The sequence below is a fragment of the Pan troglodytes genome, chromosome Y, assembly GCF_028858775.2.
Source record: "Pan troglodytes isolate AG18354 chromosome Y, NHGRI_mPanTro3-v2.0_pri, whole genome shotgun sequence".
NCBI lineage: Eukaryota > Metazoa > Chordata > Mammalia > Primates > Hominidae > Pan > Pan troglodytes.
The window spans coordinates 35827040-35845705 of NC_072422.2; the positions used below are offsets into that span (position 1 = coordinate 35827040).

Sequence of the window (18666 nt, forward strand, 5' to 3'; positions counted from 1 at the left end):
GCCCTGTCCCCTGGGTAGTTGATGGAGGAGGACACAGCCCTGTCCCCTGGGTAGTTGATGGAGGAGGAGGATGCAGCCCGTCCCCTGGGTAGTTGATGGAGGAGGAGGATGCAGCCCGTCCCCTGGGTAGTTGATGGAGGAGGAGGACACAGCCCGTCCCCTGGGTAGTTGATGGAGGAGGACGCAGCCCGTCCCCTGGGTAGTTGATGGAGGAGGAGGACGTAGCCCGTCCCCTGGGTAGTTGATGGAGGAGGACGCAGCCCCGTCCCCTGGGTAGTTGATGGAGGAGGAGGACGCAGCCCCGTCCCCTGGGTAGTTGATGGAGGAGGAGGACGCAGCCCGTCCCCTGGGTAGTTGATGGAGGAGGACGCAGCCCTGTCCCCTGGGTAGTTGATGGAGGAGGACGCAGCCCTGTCCCCTGGGTAGTTGATGGAGGAGGACACAGCACTGTCCCCTGGGTAGTTGATGGAGGAGGACACAGCCCGTCCCCTGGGTAGTTGATGGAGGAGGACACAGCCTGTCCCCTGGGTAGTTGATGGAGGAGGACACAGCCCCGTCCCCTGGGTAGTTGATGGAGGAGGACGCAGCCCCGTCCCCTGGGTAGTTGATGGAGGAGGAGGATGCAGCCCCATCCCCTGGGTAGTTGATGGAGGAGGACACAGCCCCGTCCCCTGGGTAGTTGATGGAGGAGGACGCAGCCCTGTTCCCTGGGTAGTTGATGGAGGAGGACGCAGCACTGTCCCCTGGGTAGTTGATGGAGGAGGACGCAGCCCTGTCCCCTGGGTAGTTGATGGAGGAGGACGCAGCCCTGTCCCCTGGGTAGTTGATGGAGGAGGAGGACGCAGCCCCGTCCCCTGGGTAGTTGATGGAGGAGGAGGACGCAGCCCCGTCCCCTGGGTAGTTGATGGAGAAGGACGCAGCCCCGTCCCCTGGGTAGTTGATGGAGGAGGATGCAGCCCCGTCCCCTGGGTAGTTGATGGAGGAGGACGCAGCCCTGTCCCCTGGGTAGTTGATGGAGGAGGAGGACGCAGCCCTGTCCCCTGGGTAGTTGATGGAGGAGGAGGACGCAGCCCTGTCCCCTGGGTAGTTGATGGAGGAGGACACAGCACTGTCCCCTGGGTAGTTGATGGAGGAGGACACAGCCCGTTCGCTGGGTAGTTGATGGAGGAGGAGGACGCAGCCCTGTCCCCTGGGTAGTTGATGGAGGAGGACACAGCACTGTCCCCTGGGTAGTTGATGGAGGAGGACACAGCACTGTCCCCTGGGTAGTTGATGGAGGAGGACACAGCCCGTTCGCTGGGTAGTTGATGGAGGAGGAGGACGCAGCCCTGTCCCCTGGGTAGTTGATGGAGGAGGAGGACGCAGCCCTGTCCCCTGGGTAGTTGATGGAGGAGGAGGACGCAGCCCTGTTCCCTGGGTAGTTGATGGAGGAGGACACAGCACTGTCCCCTGGGTAGTTGATGGAGGAGGACACAGCCCTGTCCCCTGGGTAGTTGATGGAGGAGGAGGACACAGCCCGTTCGCTGGGTAGTTGATGGAGGAGGAGGACGCAGCCCTGTCCCCTGGGTAGTTGATGGAGGAGGAGGACGCAGCCCTGTCCCCTGGGTAGTTGATGGAGGAGGAGGACGCAGCCCCGTCCCCTGGGTAGTTGATGGAGGAGGAGGACGCAGCCCTGTTCCCTGGGTAGTTGATGGAGGAGGACACAGCCCGTCCCCTGGGTAGTTGATGGAGGAGGACGCAGCCCGTCCCCTGGGTAGTTGATGGAGGAGGAGGACACAGCCCCGTCCCCTGGGTAGTTGATGGAGGAGGATGCAGCCCTGTTCCCTGGGTAGTTGATGGAGGAGGATGCAGCCCTGTTCCCTGGGTAGTTGATGGAGGAGGAGGACACAGTCCTGTCCCCTGGGTAGTTGATGGAGGAGGACGCAGACCCGTTCCCTGGGTAGTTGATGGAGGAGGACGCAGCCCCGTCCCCTGGGTAGTTGATGGAGGAGGACACAGCCCCGTCCCCTGGGTAGTTGATGGAGGAGGAGGACACAGCCCGTCCCCTGGGTAGTTGATGGAGGAGGACGCAGCCCTGTCCCCTGGGTAGTTGATGGAGGAGGACGCAGCCCGTCCCCTGGGTAGTTGATGGAGGAGGAGGATGCAGCCCTGTCCCCTGGGTAGTTGATGGAGGAGGACACAGCCCCGTTCCCTGGGTAGTTGATGGAGGAGGACGCAGCCCCGTTCCCTGGGTAGTTGATGGAGGAGGACGCAGCCCCGTCCCCTGGGTAGTTGATGGAGGAGGACGCAGCCCCGTCCCCTGGGTAGTTGATGGAGGAGGACGCAGCCCCGTTCCCTGGGTAGTTGATGGAGGAGGACGCAGCCCCGTCCCCTGGGTAGTTGATGGAGGAGGACGCAGCCCCGTCCCCTGGGTAGTTGATGGAGGAGGAGGACACAGCCCGTCCCCTGGGTAGTTGATGGAGGAGGACACAGCCCCGTTCCCTGGGTAGTTGATGGAGAAGGACACAGCCCCGTCCCCTGGGTAGTTGATGGAGGAGGATGCAGCCCCGTCCCCTGGGTAGTTGATGGAGCAGAAGGATGCAGCCCCGTTCCCTGGGTAGTTGATGGAGGAGGAGGACGCAGCCCCGTCCCCTGGGTAGTTGATGGAGGAGGAGGACGCAGCCCTGTCCCCTGGGTAGTTGATGGAGGAGGACGCAGCCCCGTCCCCTGGGTAGTTGATGGAGGAGGACACAGCCCATCCCCTGGGTAGTTGATGGAGGAGGACGCAGCCCCGTCCCCTGGGTAGTTGATGGAGGAGGACGCAGCGGGTTCCCTGGGTAGTTGATGGAGGAGGACGCAGCCCCGTCCCCTGGGTAGTTGATGGAGGAGGACGCAGCCCTGTCCCCTGGGTAGTTGATGGAGGAGGACGCAGCCCGTCCCCTGGGTAGTTGATGGAGGAGGACACAGCCCGTCCCCTGGGTAGTTGATGGAGGACGACGCAGCCCTGTCCCCTGGGTAGTTGATGGAGGAGGAGGATGCAGCCCGTCCCCTGGGTAGTTGATGGAGGAGCAGGACGCAGCCCTGTCCCCTGGGTAGTTGATGGAGGAGGACACAGCCCGTTCCCTGGGTAGTTGATGGAGGAGGACACAGCCCGTTCACTGGGTAGTTGATGGAGGAGGACGCAGCCCTGTCCCCTGGGTAGTTGATGGAGGAGGAGGACGCAGCCCTGTCCCCTGGGTAGTTGATGGAGGAGGAGGACGCAGCCCTGTTCCCTGGGTAGTTGATGGAGGAGGACGCAGCCTGTTCCCTGGGTAGTTGATGGAGGAGGACACAGCCCGTTCCCTGGGTAGTTGATGGGGGAGGATGCAGCCCGTCCCCTGGGTAGTTGATGGAGGAGGACGCAGCCCGTTCCCTGGGTAGTTGATGGAGGAGGAGGACGCAGCCCCGTCCCCTGGGTAGTTGATGGAGGAGGGCGCAGTACGGTTGCTGATCCCGTTAACTGTTTCAGGCGGTGTTTTAACGTCACAGAATGAGATCGAATGTCCACCTCGCAGGTTGTGTAGAGATGCAAGCAGGAGACTCTTGAGTGAGTGTTCTGGGGCCTGCGGATATACTGGGTTAGGGGAGTGCTGGTGCTGAGTTGGGCCAAGAGCCCGTGGGCGTGGGCTGTGCACCGGGTGAGGGGCTGAGGCGTGTCCGCAGCAGTACCTGGTGGTCGACCCCTTCTTCTGGCTGTGTGGTTGCCTGCCCTGCCTCTGCCTCTCAGAATGTGAGTCTTCCGGGCTCCAGGGACAGGGTTGCCTGTGGACGGCACCTGTGCCTCTCCACGTCTGAGCTCTCAGGCGTCTGGGGTGCGCGGCTGCCCTTTTCCCCAGGTCCGTGCCAGGTGCGGTGGGGTCAGTGGTGTGGCGCATGGGAATCGGGAGTGGATCCTCGCTGGGCTCTCAGGCGCCTCGGGCACGTAGCTGCCTTTGTCCCCAGGCCCCTGCTCGGTGTGGTGGGGGCTCAGTGGCGCAGAGCAGCCACCCAGAGTGGGGTCCGTGGCAGCATGGTGTGGCCTCCTGGGTGGAGGTGGCCCCTGCAGTGGAGTACGTGTGTGGTCCCCCGCAGGGATTGCAGTGTGTCCTCTCCCAGCTGGGATCAGGTGGCCTCAGCACCGTCGGCCCTAGAGAGGCCCCGTGTATTGTCCGGGTGAAGAAGGCGTTCGATGCTCCCAGGTTCTAACTGAGCGCTGTCTGTCGACTCTTCAGGTTCAGACGCGGAAAGAAGAGCCTCTGCCCCCGGCTACGAGCCAAAGCATTCCGACCTTCTACTTCCCCAGAGGACGCCCGCAGGACTCCGTCAACGTGGATGCCGTCATCAGCAAGATCGAGAGCACCTTCGCCCGGTTCCCCCACGAGAGGGCCACCATGGACGACATGGGCCTGGTGGCCAAGGTGCGTGTCAAGCGTGGGACGTGGAGCAGCCGAGGTGGTACCGCGGGCATGTGAGGGTGAGGCCGAGCGGCCGAAGCGGGTGCATGTCACACGAGTGTGAATGAGGCCGAGTGGCCGAGGTGAGTGCGTGTCACACGAGCGTGAGGCAGAGCGGCCGAGGCAGGTGGGTGTCACACGAGTGTGAGTGAGGCGGCGTGGCCGAGGAGGGTGCGTGTCACACGTGTGCGGGAGCGGCCCAGGTTTTCTCTGAGGTTATAGTTGTGGTCTGAGGTTTGCTGTCTGGTTGCTGCTGTGTGAATTCTTAAGCATCTGAAACCCGAGTGGGAATTCCGTCTGCATTCTCATCCTGAGGCTGTGAAGAGCGCAGACCCGCCCTGTGCCACCCTCCCCTTCTCTCCCCTCTGGGGCCAGTGGCGCCAGCTCTCGTGGCTCTCGGAGGCCGTTCTGCACCCTCCTGGCCTTGCCCCTTTCTGCCCGAGGAGCGGCCATCCCAGGCTGGGCAGCTGTGGACCCCTGTCTCCCGGCAGCAGCCCCATGGGCCCATTTCTAGACTCACCCTGAGTGCTGCAGCGCGGCGTGCATCATTCGCCGCCTGCTTTCCTTCTCAGCTGCATGCTTTCCAGGCTGACCGCGTGAACGCCCGCAGATGGAGCACGCTCAGTTTAGTGTCTGTGCGTTACCAAGGCAAGGCCTACACCAGATGCGTGTCTGGACCCCTGGTGGGCGGTTGTGTTTCCAGGGACCTGTGCCTGCATCTCCAGCCTCCTGCCCTCCAGGTGGAGTCGCTGGCCAGCGGATGCTCCCACTCCTCCAGGTCAGAGCCCCAGAGCCTCGGTGCACGGTACATGTGAGCCCCTCAGGGTGAGACCCCTGCCCCCCAGCACTCTTGCAGCTGTGAAGGGGGTCCTCGGGAGTGAGCAGGTTTTTGTTTTTTGGGTTTGCTTGTTTGAGACAAAGTCTTGCTCTGTCGCCCAGGCTGGAGTGCAGTGGTGTAATCTCGGCTCACTGCAGCCTCCACCTTCTGGGTTCAAGTGATTCTCCTGCCGCAGCCTCCCAAGTAGCTGGGACTATAGGCATGCACCACCATGCCTGGCTAATTTTTATATTTTTAGTAGAGATGGGGTTTCACCATATTGGCCAGGCTGGTCTTGAACTCCTGACTTCAAGTAATCCGCCTGCCTCGGCCTCCCAAAGTGCTGGGATTACAGGCGTGAGCCACTGCACCTGGCCGGTTTTTGTTTTTTTAACTTATTAATACAGTCTATTAAATGAGTTGGTTTGGGGATGTTAAACCAACCTTCCATTCCTGGCATAAATTCCTCATGGTCGCTGTGTCTCATCTTTTTTATATGTTGCTGGATTCCAATAATTTTGCAACTGGATTCACAGAGAAGACAGTGTTTGGTAGTTTTTTTGTGAGTCCTTTGTCTGGTTTTGGTTTTAGGGCAATACGGGTCTGAAAGAACACATTAAGAAGTGTCCCCGCCCTTTTTCTATTAGGGATTGTGTTTTTAAAGTATTTTAAAAAGTTTTGTTTTATAAATATGTAAAAACCTCCATAAAGTGAACACTAACAAACCAGACACATTCAGGTAAGTCCAGGTTCTGTCCCTGTCTGTGCTGTTTCTACCTGGAGGTAATAGTTTCCATAGCTTTGGTTTATCCTCTTATTGTTATTTTAGCTTTTAATATGAGCAATTACATACAAATATGTGTATGAGGATGAACATACATACTTCTTGCAGTTCTTAGAGAAAAATTAGCATGCTGTTGTACACTTGGATATTTGTTTTTGCTAAGTCACTCGGTATTTGTAGAGGTGTCCCTGTCTTGTACGGCAGTGTGGGGCCATGAAAGGACCAGATAAGTGACAACCATGCAAAACCATCTTCCAGTAAAAATTAGGATCATTCTATAATCATTTTTGTTGAAATATTAGAAACTTTCTTACAGTCGGTTGCAAACATGTAGTGAATGAAAAGAACTAATATTTACCTAGTATGCTGTCATTTAAAACACCAGAAACATTAAGAATTGTTTTATCTCTCAGTAAAAACTTGCCAAAAGTAGTTACAGCAGTGCCATCTCCTTGTCCCGTGTGGAGCGAGCACCTGCTCCGTGCCCTGGCAGACTCTCTCGACTTTACACGCCTTGCTCAGCTTCCGTGTTTTATGCTTGGTGCTCTTGAAGTTGTGGGGCATCTCTGAGAGTTCCTTCACTGGGAGGTCTCTTTGCTGGCATTCCGTCTGCTGGGACACCTTCATCCTTTTCAGTACAGCCTCCGTTGTGTGGAGAACTCACCCCCGCGGAGTGCGCCCGGCCCCACCCACAGGGTCTCTGCGAGCCTCCCGGTGGGTCAGTCACCTCTTTTGCAGCTCACGTGCTGCGTCCGCTTCGGGTCCTACAAAGCCGCTCGCGCAACGCAGTGAGGTTCCTGCACGGGACCCATGTATTCCCCTCAGTGCTTCCCCGCCACGGCGCCCCCCCCGCCACGCGGTGCTTCCCCGCCAGGGCGCCCTTCCCCACGATGCTTCCCCGCCGCAGCGCCCCTCCCCACGCGGTGCTTCATCCCCACGGTGCTTCCCCTCCACGGCGCCCCCCCCACCCCCCGTGGTGCCGCCCCCCACAGCACCCCCCCCCGCAGTGCTTCCCCGCCACGGCGCCCCCCCCCCACACGGTGCTTCCCCGCCACAGCGCCCCTCCCACGCGGTGCTTCACCCCCACAGCGCCCCCCCACACGGTGCTTCCCCGCCACAGCGCCCCTCCCACGCGGTGCTTCACCCCCACAGCGCCCCCCCACACGGTGCTTCCCCGCCACAGCGCCCCTCCCACGCGGTGCTTCACCCCCACAGCGCCCCCCCACACGGTGCTTCCCCGCCACGGCGCCCCCCCCCACCGTGGTGCCGCCCCCACAGCGGCCCCCCCCCCGCCGCGGTGCTTCCCCGCCTCGGCACCTGGTTCTCACGTGCGCGCTTCATGTCGTTTTCCTTCCAGGACTCAGTTCTCGGTGTCACCTCGCTTCCACGCACAGCGGCACTGGCCTTGGTGGCCGTCTAAGGTAGTGAGGCTTTAAGACTTGAAAGAACCTGGTCCGTTGGCTGGATGTCACATTTGGTGGTAAAAAGCAAGTTTTGTCGTTGTCTTCGATGCCCCAGAGAAGCAGGGTGACCTGGGTGTGACCCAGCGGGGCAGGGGAGAGCTCTGAGACTGAAGTTGTGTCGCTTGCAGTGTCTGCACCGCTGGGAGTCCGAGAGACACCTCCACAGGCCCCACTGTGCCTGCACGCACCGACCCGGCCCTGCAGGCGGAGAGCATGGTGCTCGGGCACCCACCGTGACTGTGGGCAGAGGCCAGCAGGGTGTGCACTGTCGCCACTTAATCCACCTGCGCTGTGGCGGCAGAACGCTGTGAGCGTCCAGCGTGTGTGGGGGCCGCAGGCAAACTTCAGCTTCCCCGAAAGGCTGCTGAGTCTGTCTCGGTGGCGCCCAGCTCGCCGCCATGTGCAGATGTCCGTCCACGTCTCCATCGTGTGCCTTTGGGACGGTTTTCTGTGAGCCGGGCCCCCGGCCCAGGGGACGAACGAGTAGGGGTGGCATCATCATCACGCTTCCCTGCGTGAGGCCCGCGCCGTTTCGAGTTCTTCCCGTCGCGTGAGTGACTGAGTGACGGCCTGGAGTCACAGCTCCACACGCGTGTTGTCAGGCGGGTGGACTTTGGCCGGCGGCTGCTTGAGAACTCATGTCTGAGGGGACTTTGAGTTTGATGAGGGGCGTCCCGCCGTGGATCTTAGCCGTGGCCGTGCAGTGAGGTCCGTGTGTGCCTTCTCCTGGCCCGGTTCTTCCTGTCTGTGTGAGTCAGGGCTGATCTCATACATCACTTCCTCCCTTTCATCATTTTCACTCCTCTGTGTTTTCTCTGAAGCCGTTTGAAACAGAGTCATCAGCTCCTTCACCTCCACCAAACTCCACCCCCTCAGCTGCCCCCACAGGAAAACACACTTTTCTCATTGTTAATTTCCTTCAAACGTTGTTGGCTAATTCAAGGTTTTCATTTATGGAGACTATTTTGATGATTTACATTTTTTCTAAAAATTTTTTGCATAACTTAGAAATTTCTTGCTCTAAAGCTTTTCCTTGTCTTGTACGATTTACAAAATCTTGATCGTATCTGCATCATATATAGACACTTTCTTGACAGAATCATTTATTCCTGGTTCCTTTCTTGATCCGTCATGCTACACACTAACGTTTATCTCTTTCAATAAGCACCTGTCAGTGTTACAGATTATTTCAGTTCTTTCCCTCATGAATTTCTACGGTCATCTTTTTTACATACACTTCCTTCTGTCATTTTTTTTAGTTTATTGAATAGTTTTTTGTTTTGTCAGCTGTATTGTCATATAATTACACACCCTAAGATTCACCAATTTTAAGTGTACAATTTGATCCGTTTTGGTAAAGCACACACCTGGGTATCCATCCTCATAGGCAGGACCGGCCGTTTGTCACCTGCCGCGGGTGTCCCGCGTGCCTCCTTTTGCGCCTCCTTTTCCGCCTCATCAGTCCCCTCTTTTCTCCCTGGCCCGGGCCAGCCGCAGATGTGCTTCCGGTCGCTGTAGCTTTGCCTCTCTTAGAATTTCACATGAGGACTCTTGGAGCATTTTGTCTGTGGTTTCTCACTTCTTCCTGGCAGCATCTTTATTTTAAATTTTATTTTGAATGGACAAGTAATATTTGTGTATACAGGGTACAGCAAGATGTTTCGCTATGTGTGTGTTGAGGACTGATTAAGTCCTGTGGTGTGGATAGTGTGGGGCTATAGCTGTGTGGCTGGCCGGGGCATGGTGTCTGTGGGGTTCACTGTGTGTCTGGTGGGGTGTGGATACTGTGGAGCTCGCGTGTGGCTGGCCAGGGCATGGTTACTGTGGGGCTCGCCGTGTGGCTGGCTGGGGCGTGGTGTCTGTGGGGTTCACTGTGTGTCTGGCGGGGTGTGGTTACCATGGGGCTGGCGGGGTGTGCATACTGTGGAGCTCACTCACGTGTGGCTGGCCGGGGCGTGGTTACTGTGGAGCTTGCGTGTGTCTGGCGGGGTGTGGATACTGTGGGGCTCGCTGTGTGTCCCTGGCCGTATGGGCAGTTTCTTTTCTATCACTGAGTAGCTTCTGCTGTGTGTGTGCTCCATCTCTCCCCTGTTCCAGGGTTGATAGACGTCTGGTTGCTTTGGTTTTTGCTTCTTGTGAGTAAAGCTGCTGTGTGTCTGTGCACTGATTTACGCAGACATGCTTGCATTTTCCTGAGGTGATTAATACCGCAGAGGTGAGCTCTGCCTCATCTGGTGGCCACATGTTTAGTTTTGTAAGAAGCTATAAAACTGCTTCCAGGGCCCAGGAGTGGTGGCTCACTCCACTAATCCCAGCACTTCGGGAGGCTGAGGTAGGCAGATCACCTGAGGTCAGGAGTTCGAGGCCAGCCTGGCCAACATGATGAAACCCCATCTCTACTAAAAATACAAAAATTAGCCAGGTATGCTGGCGGGCGCCTGTCATTCCAGCTACTCGGGAGGCTGAGACAGGAAAATCGCTTGAACCCGGGAGGTGGAGGTTGCAGTGAGCCAAGATCGCACCGCTGCACTCCAGCCTGGGCGACTGAGCAAGACTGTGTCTCTAGGCAAAAAAACAAAAAAAACAAAAAAACCTGCTTCCGGGGTGGCCCTGAGTGACGCGTTTCCAGGCAGCAGCGTTGACCCCTGCGGGCACGTGGCCACACGCTTTGCCTTTAGCCGTTCTGCGTGTGTGCAGGCGTCCTGTCCTGGCTGCGCTCCTCATTTCCCTGATGTACGTGTTGACCACCTTACGTGTTTCTTTCTCATCAGTTTGCCTTTTTTTCATTTCGGGGCAGCTGTGTTGAGATATAACTGATGTGGGATGCATGGTGCGTGTGGAAGGTACAGTTCAATGAGCTTTGACGTCCGTACCCACCCATGAAACTATCCACAGCACCAAGACAATAGGCGTCCCTGCATCCTTGCGCTTGAGCGGGCACGTGCGCTGGACTTTTCTCTGCTGCTTTCTGACGCGCACCTGCCCTCATCCCACACTACGTCAGGCCTCCTTTCTGTCAATATGGATTAGCCGGAATTTTCTGGAATTTTATGTAAACAGAATCAGACAGCAGGCACTTTTTTTATTATGGTAAAATTCACATAACAGAATTCACCACCGTAACCATTTGGAGCACAGAACTCGGAGACGTTTGTTGCATATACAGCACGGTGTTCCATGTGCGTGTGTGGAGGGCCGGATCGCGTGGTGTTCCGTGTGCGTGTGCAGTTCCACTTCCGGCTTTCTGGGGAACCTGCACGCTGTCTTCCCGAGTGGCTGCGCCGTTGTTCGTTCCCACCGTGTGAATTTTAGAGCCGGCCCCTCCGTTGCTATGACAGCCTGCTGGGATTGCATCGGCATCCTGTTGACTCTAGATGAACTTGGAAGAATCTCGACCATATTGAGGCTTCCGTCTCATGAACGCGGTCCAGCTCTCCCTTATTTCAGGCATCTTTCACTTCTTTCAGTACGCCTCGTAGTTTGGTCTTGTTCACGGTTCATCACATTGATACCCAAGCATTTCCTGTTTCTGATGACACTGTACGTGGTATTTTTTTACTTTAATATGATTGTCAATTGTGAATGTTGAGAAGCACTGTTAGGTTTTATATGTGGACTTTGCATTTTCTGACCAAGTTTAACTCAGTCATCGGCTCTACCGGCTCAACCTTTAAGTCCGGCAGAGTCTCTAACGCACGGTCAGGTCATCTTCAGGTGAGCACAGTTCAGCCCTTCTCTTCTCGTCTGCATCTGTGTCTCCTCCCTGACTTTCTGTACACAGGCTCGGCCCCCCAGTGCAGTGCTGGAAAGCCGTGGAGAGCACGCCCCTTCCTGCCTCGGGCTCAAGTCGTCCCTGACGCAGCGGCCCTGCCTGGCGTCCTTCATCAGACTCAGGAGGCCCCTTCCCTTTTGGTTTCTTGTTTGCTGGGAGCTCTTGTTTTTTTTTTGAGACAGGTTCTCATTCTGCCCCCGGGCTGGAGTGCAGTGGTATGATCTCAGCTCACTGCAGCCTCGACCTCCTGGGCTCCAGTGATCCACCCACCTCAGCCCTCCCGAGTAGCCGTGACTACTGGCACCACACCTGGCTGATTTTCTCTTTTTTAGTAGAGACAGTGTTCTGCTATGTTGCCCAGGCTGGTCTGGAACTCCTGGGCTGGAAGGGTCCTCTTGCCTCAGCCTCTCAAAGTGCTGGGGTGATGACAGGCATGAGCCACCACGCCTGGCCTCAGTTTACTTTTTAAAATTATAGAAGTGCCTTGAAGTTTGTCTGGGATGCTAGATGTGTATTTCTGCGTGTATTGAGGGGGCAGTGAGGTTTTCCTTTGGTCCTGTAAAACGTGAATGGACCTGACTGACGTCTGAGTGTGAAGGCAGCCCTGGTCCTTGGGTGAGCTCCCGGTCCCTGTTCCACCGCAGCGTGTCACGCTTCTTCTGTGCATCAGCTGTGCATTGCCCGGCCACGCAGGGGTTGCGTCTGCGGTCATGAAGTACTGGTCTTGACCTGACTGACGTCTGAGCGTGAAGGCAGCCCCGGTGTTTGGGTGAGCCCCTGGTCCCTGGGTGAGCCCCCGGTCTCTGGGCGAGCCCCTGGTCTTTGGGTGAGCCCCCGGTCTTTGGTTGAGCCCCTGGTCCCTGGGTGAGCCCCCGGTCTTTGGGTAAGCCCCTGGTGTTTGGGTGAGCCCCCGGTCTTTGGGCGAGCCCCCGGTCTTTGGGCGAGCCCCTGGTCCCTGGGTGAGCCCCGGTCTTTGGGTGAGCCCCCGGTCTTTGGGTGAGCCCCCGGTGTTTGGGTGAGCCCCCGGTCTTTGGGCGAGCCCCTGGTCCCTGGGTGAGCCCCGGTCTTTGGGTGAGCCCCCGGTCTTTGGGTGAGCCCCCGGTGTTTGGGTGAGCCCCCGGTCTTTGGGCGAGCCCCTGGTCCCTGGGTGAGCCCCGGTCTTTGGGTGAGCCCCCGGTCCCTGGGTGAGCCCCGGTCTTTGGGTGAGCCCCCGGTCTTTGGGTAAGCCCCCGGTGTTTGGGTGAGCCCCCGGTCTTTGGGCGAGCCCCCGGTCTTTGGGTGACCCCCCGGTCTTTGGGCGAGCCCCTGGTCCCTGGGTGAGCCCCGGTCTTTGGGTGAGCCCCCAGCCCCCAGTCCCTGGTCCACCACATGTTGTCACACTTCTCCTATGTGTTGGGTCCACATTGCCAGGCCTCGCAGGGGTTGCATCTGCGCTCGGAAGGACTGGCTTGCGGTCTCCTTTTCTTGTGATAGCTTGGTCTGGTTTAGCATCGGGGGGATGCTGGCCTTGGAGAGTTGCTTGGAAAATGTCCTTTAGAATTCACTTTTCTGGAGCCATTTGTTTAGAATGGGTGTTATTTTTATTTGAAAGTTTGGTAGAATTCATCAGTGAAGCCATTTGGGACAGAGTTTTCTCTGTGGGAAGGTTTTTAACGACAGCATGAATTGTCTCAATAAACACAGGCTGTCTGTGTCATCTTTTCTCTTTTTTTTTTTTTTTGGAGACAGAGTCTTGCTCTGTCACCCAGGCTGGAGTGCAATGGCACCATCTCACCTCACTGCAACCTCCACCTCCTGGGTTCAAGCAATTCTCCTGCCTCAGCCTCCTGAGTAGCTGGGATGACAGGCATGCGCCACTACGCCCGGCTAATTTGTGTATTTTTAGGAGAGACGGGGTTTCACCATGTTGGCCATGCTGGTCTCGAACTCTTGACCTCAGGTGATCCACCCGCCTTGGTGTCTCAAAGTGCTGGGATGACAGGCGTGAGCCACCGCGCCCGGCCACTGCCACCCACTTTTAGACCATCGGATCTCACAAGAACTCAGGATTACGAGAGCAGCAAGGGGGCTGTCCACCCTCATCACCCAGTCACCCCCCAGCAGAGCCCTGCTCCAACACTCAGGATCACAGTTCCCCGTGAGACTTGGGTGGGGGCTCCGAGCCACAGCCCACCACTGGTTCAATTGACCCTGAGGACTCCTCCGGCTCCGCGACGTCACTCGCTCACGTAGCTCGGCCGCGTTTTCACATCTTTACGTGTCTGCAGCTCGTCCTCTTGTCCCGTCACCCGCCGAGGAGCGCGTGCTGAACTTGCCGGCCGTGGTTGTGGCGTGCTCCTTTCTCCTCTCACACCCGTCGGTCGGTGTTGGCGTGCCCTGTGTGACTGTAGACGCTTGGGACTTTGTCTGCCTCGCGAGTCCCCCTCAGCAGCACCATCACGCGGGCCTTGGGGCCGGCGGTGTTTCCTGCTCAGGGAGCTACTCTGAGGTCAGCAGAGCCATAGTGGAATAGGGTTCAGCAGTACACGGGTAGACGATCCACACAGAGCAAGGTGTGTGAGTCCCACACCCGTGGGCTGAGCGAGGGAAGCCAGGTCTAAAAGTCTGCAGATGGCCGGGTCCCGTTGCCGTGTCCTGGAAAAGGTGAACCGGAGCCACGGGGAGGAGGCCTGGGGGCTGTTGCCGTAGCGGGGTGCAGAGGGGCGGAAGGGACTGTCAGGGCTGGCGGCCTCGTTCTCTGTCCTGGCCGTGCAGGTGGGCGTGCCGCTGCGTTGCCGGGCCCCACAAGGAGTCGGTCTTTCTGTGTGTCGATCACGAAAAGACTTTTAAAAGTCAGATCAGGGTATCTGATGTTTTATTCCCTTTCCAATAAGGATTTTGTAACATTCAGGTAAAACTGCTTTCCTTTGTATCTTTTGCATTTTAGAGTTGATTATCTCCATTTACTTTAGGATTATTTTAAATTATGAGCTAATTCATTTGGAGGTAATTTTCGGGTTTGGTGTGGTGGGGGTACTGTGTGCCCGGCACTCTCCCGCTCAGTTCTCATCCCCCAGACGCCGGGGGTGCAGCTGTCTCTGGTTGCAGTGTCATCACTGTAGTCCCAGCACTTTGAGAGGCCAAGGCGGGAGGATGGCTTGCGGCCAAGGGTTCCAGACCAGCCTCGGCAACATAGTGAGACTTCACTGTAGAAATTTAAAAAATTACCCAGGCATGATAGCGCACACCTGTGGTCCCAGCTACTTGGGAGGCTGAGGTGGGAGGATTGCTTGAGCCCGTGAAGTTGAGACTGCACTGAGCTGTGATCACACACTGCACTCCAGCCTGAGCAACAGCAAGACCGCGTCTCGAAAAACAAATAAAATAAACAATGGATCACGCTGTGATCACACACTGCACTCCAGCCTCCAGGTCTGGACACATGAGACGCTATAGCCTGCACGGCTGGATAGATCTGATGCTCCATCCCTGCCACTGGGTCATGACGGTGTGTCTTGCACGCGGTGAGGAGCACAGATGTGAAGGCTCACACATCCCCCCATCCCTGGGTGTTGAGCGCTTGCGGTTTGAAACCTGCACGGCCTGTGAGCCAGAATGGTCTCATGAGGTCAAAAGCGTGGGACTAGCAGCAGTCCGAGGGCCCGGTGCTGCACCCGGCTCGTTCCCTCCCACCGCACCGGGACGCCCTTCCAGGTGGCCAGGGCTGAGCTCCGTCAGGATCCTCATCACGGGAGCCGGCACGTGCCTGTGCGTCCTGCGGGGCCTGGCCCCTCCAGCTGCACATGGCTGCCTTCGAGTCATCCACAGGTGCGCCAGCCGGAGAGCATCCTTTCCCATAGCCGCAGTGCAATCCCCGCTGTGGCGCGCAGCCCCCTCCGCAGTCCCCCACGCCCCCCGTGGTCACTCCCACCCTGCACCTGTCAGGACGACTCTGCCACAGTTTATTCCTCCAGTCCCCGCTCTGGCGTCCGGCTCCTCTCGCCTGGGGCACCGTGAACCAAGCAGCCGACGTCCCCATCCGTGCAGGCTCTCACGGGCACGGGCCCTCTTCCCACTGGTGTGCTTCTGGGAGGACGGATGCCCTGGCCGGGCCACGGGGCTTTATGCTCAGCCGCCCCGTGGGCCGCTTTCCCGGCAGCCGCGCGGCGTCCCAGTTCCCCCAGCGACGCAGAGGACACCCAGCTGCCTGGCAGCCTCGCGGGACCTGGCGTCTTCAGTCCTTCTTGTCTCAGCCGCGCGTGTCATGTTCTTGTTGCCACCTCTCCGTGCCCCGTGAACCCCGCCCTCGCCAGTGCCAGCACTGGGCGCTTCCCCTTGTCTACGGCCGCCGTGCACCCCTCTCCGGAGGGCAGCGCATGTCCAGACTCGGTCGTGTTCGGGCCTGTTTCTCACTGATGCTTAAAATTCTGCCTCTGAGTCCCTCGTCAGAATCTCGCCTGGCAGAGACATTTCTCCCTCTGTGTCATGTCCTGTCATGGTGTTCACCGTGCCGGTAGCTGACCCTGAGTCCCGTGCTGGGGCGGTGCAGCGGTGCTCTCTTCCTTCAGGGAGTGTACGTGTGGCCCGTGAAAGAAACCTTGGCCGCGGCAGAGCCGGGCAGCGTCCCTCGTTTCCTTCCAGGAGGGCCGCTGTTTGGCCTTTCACCCTTCGGGCTGGGATCCCCTGGTATTCAGTTTGTGTGAAGTGTCTTTGCCTGTGGATATTCCACGGGGCTGTGTCCCGACTCACTTCCTTCCCTTGCTCCCTTAGGCCACCGGTGCCTGATGGAGACTGACTGAGTCTTCATTACTCTGACTTTACAGGAAGGGTTGAAACCGGGCGGTGGGACTTATATCCACCAACTTGGTCCCCCTGTGAGTTCTTTTGTGTTCCCTGGTAAGTTTTCACATAAGCCTGTCCGTGTATACTACTAACCCCAAAACAACAGGCCCTCGGTGCATGTGGATGGGGATTGCCGGACTCTGGGTGGGGATGGCGTGGACTCTGGGTCAACAGAGTCGTCTGGAGGAAATCGCAGTTTGTGAACTCAGCAGTGAGGTCCACCTCACCACATTGAGGTCGTCTTTGATTTCACCCAGCCGTGCCCTGCAGTTTGCTTTGTAGACACTGTGTGTGATTTTGGTTCCATTTTTTTGTAGTTTGATTTTTCATGCTCTTGATAGATGGCATTATTGAAGATTTTATTTTTAGTTGTTTGTTGCCAGTATATTGGAATAATTTATTTTTGCATATAGTCCTTGGATCCAGCAACTTTGCTGAAGATACTTATTAATTCCCGTATTTGGTAAGCGTTTGGATTGTCTACACAGTGTGTTGCTTGTGAATTATGATGGTCCTGCCTCTTCTTACCCGTCGTCGTATCTTTCAGTCTTTCCCTTGCCTGCTGCCCTGGCTCGGCTGTCCAGGCGGCCTTGGTGGTGACACTGTCCTCTTGTTCCCAGCACAGGGAGGAAGTGTTCGTGTGTCATCGCTGTCTGAGCAGCTGGGGTGTTTCGTAGAGGCCCTTTGTCTGAGCATTCAGGCTGCTGTCACGAAACACCATAGCCCGGGCAGCTCGTCACCAGCAAGACATTTACTGTTCACAGGTCTGCAGGCTGGAAGATCTCGGTGTGGCAGAGTGGTGCCTGGTTCATCGACGGCGCCTTCCCGCTGCGTCCTCACGGGGTGGAAGGGGTGAGGGAGAGCTCTCTGGGGTCCCTCAGAAGGGGACTCATCGCATTCATGAGGCCCCACCTCCCAACACCATCGCCTCGGGGGAGAGGATTTCAGCACGTGGATCTTGGGGACCCAGGCATTCAGGCCATAGCACCCTTTATGAGAAGAAGAGTGTCCCTCCTGATTCTGGTTTCCTGGTCTATTATCATTATTAGATATTCTTGTTCTATTATTGCCGAGTTGGACTTGCTACTGTGTGTTCTGTGTGGGATTTCTGCCTCTGCTCTCCAGTGATAACTGGCCTGTGACTTCCTGTGTCCCTGACCGCGTCCAGGCTGTGCCAGCCTCGGAACAGGCACTGGGAAACGCCCCTCGTTTTTCTTCTCCAGGGGAACGCATGTGTGATTTCTTCCTTCAATGTTTGGTCGACTCATGGGAGCAGCCTTTGGGGGCTGGAATTTTCTTGGTGGGACAGTTTTAAATTATGGACACAATTTCTTGCAGAAACAGCTCTTTCAGATTTTCTATTGTAGTTTATTTTTTGACTTGTTCATCAGGGAGTCTGTTTCAGCAGTCATCTGACTTATAGGCATAAAGTGATTCATGAGCATCCACTATCTGATGTTTGTAGGATCTGTAGTTACAGCTGACATGGCTAATCTGTGTTTGCTCTTTTTTTTTTTTTTTTTTTTGAGACAGAGTCTCTCTCTGTCACCCAGGCTGGAGTGCAGTGGTGTGATCTCGGCTCACTGCAACCTCCACCTCCCAGGATCAAGTGATTCTCCTGCCTCAGCCTCCCGAGTAGGTGGGATTACAGGCGCCTGCCACCATGCCAGGCTAATTTTTGTGTTTTTAGTAGAGACGAGGTTTCACCATGTTGGCCAGGCTGGTCTCGAACTCCTGACCTCAGGTGATCCACCCCCCTCAGCCTCCTAAAGTGCTGGGATTACAGGCATGAGCCACCGAGTCCAGCCAGGGTTAAGTAATTTTTAAGAAATCTTTCAAATCATCGAGTTTTGATTTTGTTGATTTTCTGCTACTATTTACTTTGCGTTCCATCTCTGGCATGTATTTGTTCCTTTGGGGTAGAAGTGTAGACGATCGATTTTAAACTTTCCTTCCTCACGCGTGTATTTAAGGCTGTGAACCTGCCATGGGTCGCTGCTGTAGGTGCGTCGCACACATTCCATGAGATGTTTCTGTCGACGTCCGATTCACCGCGTTGCCTGGCTGACGGGGCCATTTATTCCCGTACTTACTGGTTCTTAGTACATGCCGCTTGATTTCCAGACGCTGGGGATGCAGCCGCCTCTGGTTACAGTGCCCACGCGTGGTCTGTGGTCAGGGGAGACTGCGTGCCCGGCACTCCCACGCTCAGCTCTCATGACTGTTTGAAGGCTGAGCGAAAGCCACGTTGAGTTTGCAGACGCCCGGACAGGCCTCACTGAGCGTGCAGTGTCTTTCTGCAGCAGAGGGTGTCTGGGCGGCGTCGGTCAGGCGCGAGGTACGCAGCAGGAGCGCCGGCGTCCAGGCCCCGCTGACTGCCCACTCCTGCCCTCTCTGCCCCAGGCCTGCGGCTGCCCCCTCTACTGGAAGGGGCCGCTCTTCTATGGCGCCGGCGGGGAGCGCACGGGCTCCGTGTCCGTCCACAAGTTTGTCGCCATGTGGAGAAAGTGAGTCCTGGGCTGGGCAGGGGGCTGTGTCGGGAGGGCGGAGGCGTCCCC

The 18666-nt window shown here is 57.2% G+C and overlaps 1 protein-coding gene across 4 annotated transcripts in view; it reads left to right on the top strand.

Annotated features, from left to right (window-relative positions):
* Nucleotides 1-18666, top strand: part of LOC112207609 (serine/threonine-protein phosphatase 2A regulatory subunit B'' subunit beta) — an 80800-nt gene that overhangs the window by 24405 nt on the left and 37729 nt on the right. For 3 of the 4 annotated variants that reach the window (XM_063805035.1, XM_054677308.2, XM_063805036.1), the window contains exons 2-3: nt 4230-4415; nt 18512-18615. In XM_063805035.1, the coding sequence (XP_063661105.1) occupies nt 4230-4415; nt 18512-18615 (290 nt within the window). Of the gene's footprint in view, nt 1-3485; nt 3566-4229; nt 4416-18511; nt 18616-18666 lie in introns of those variants that run through there. The other variant, XM_054677307.2, reaches the window with a different exon arrangement.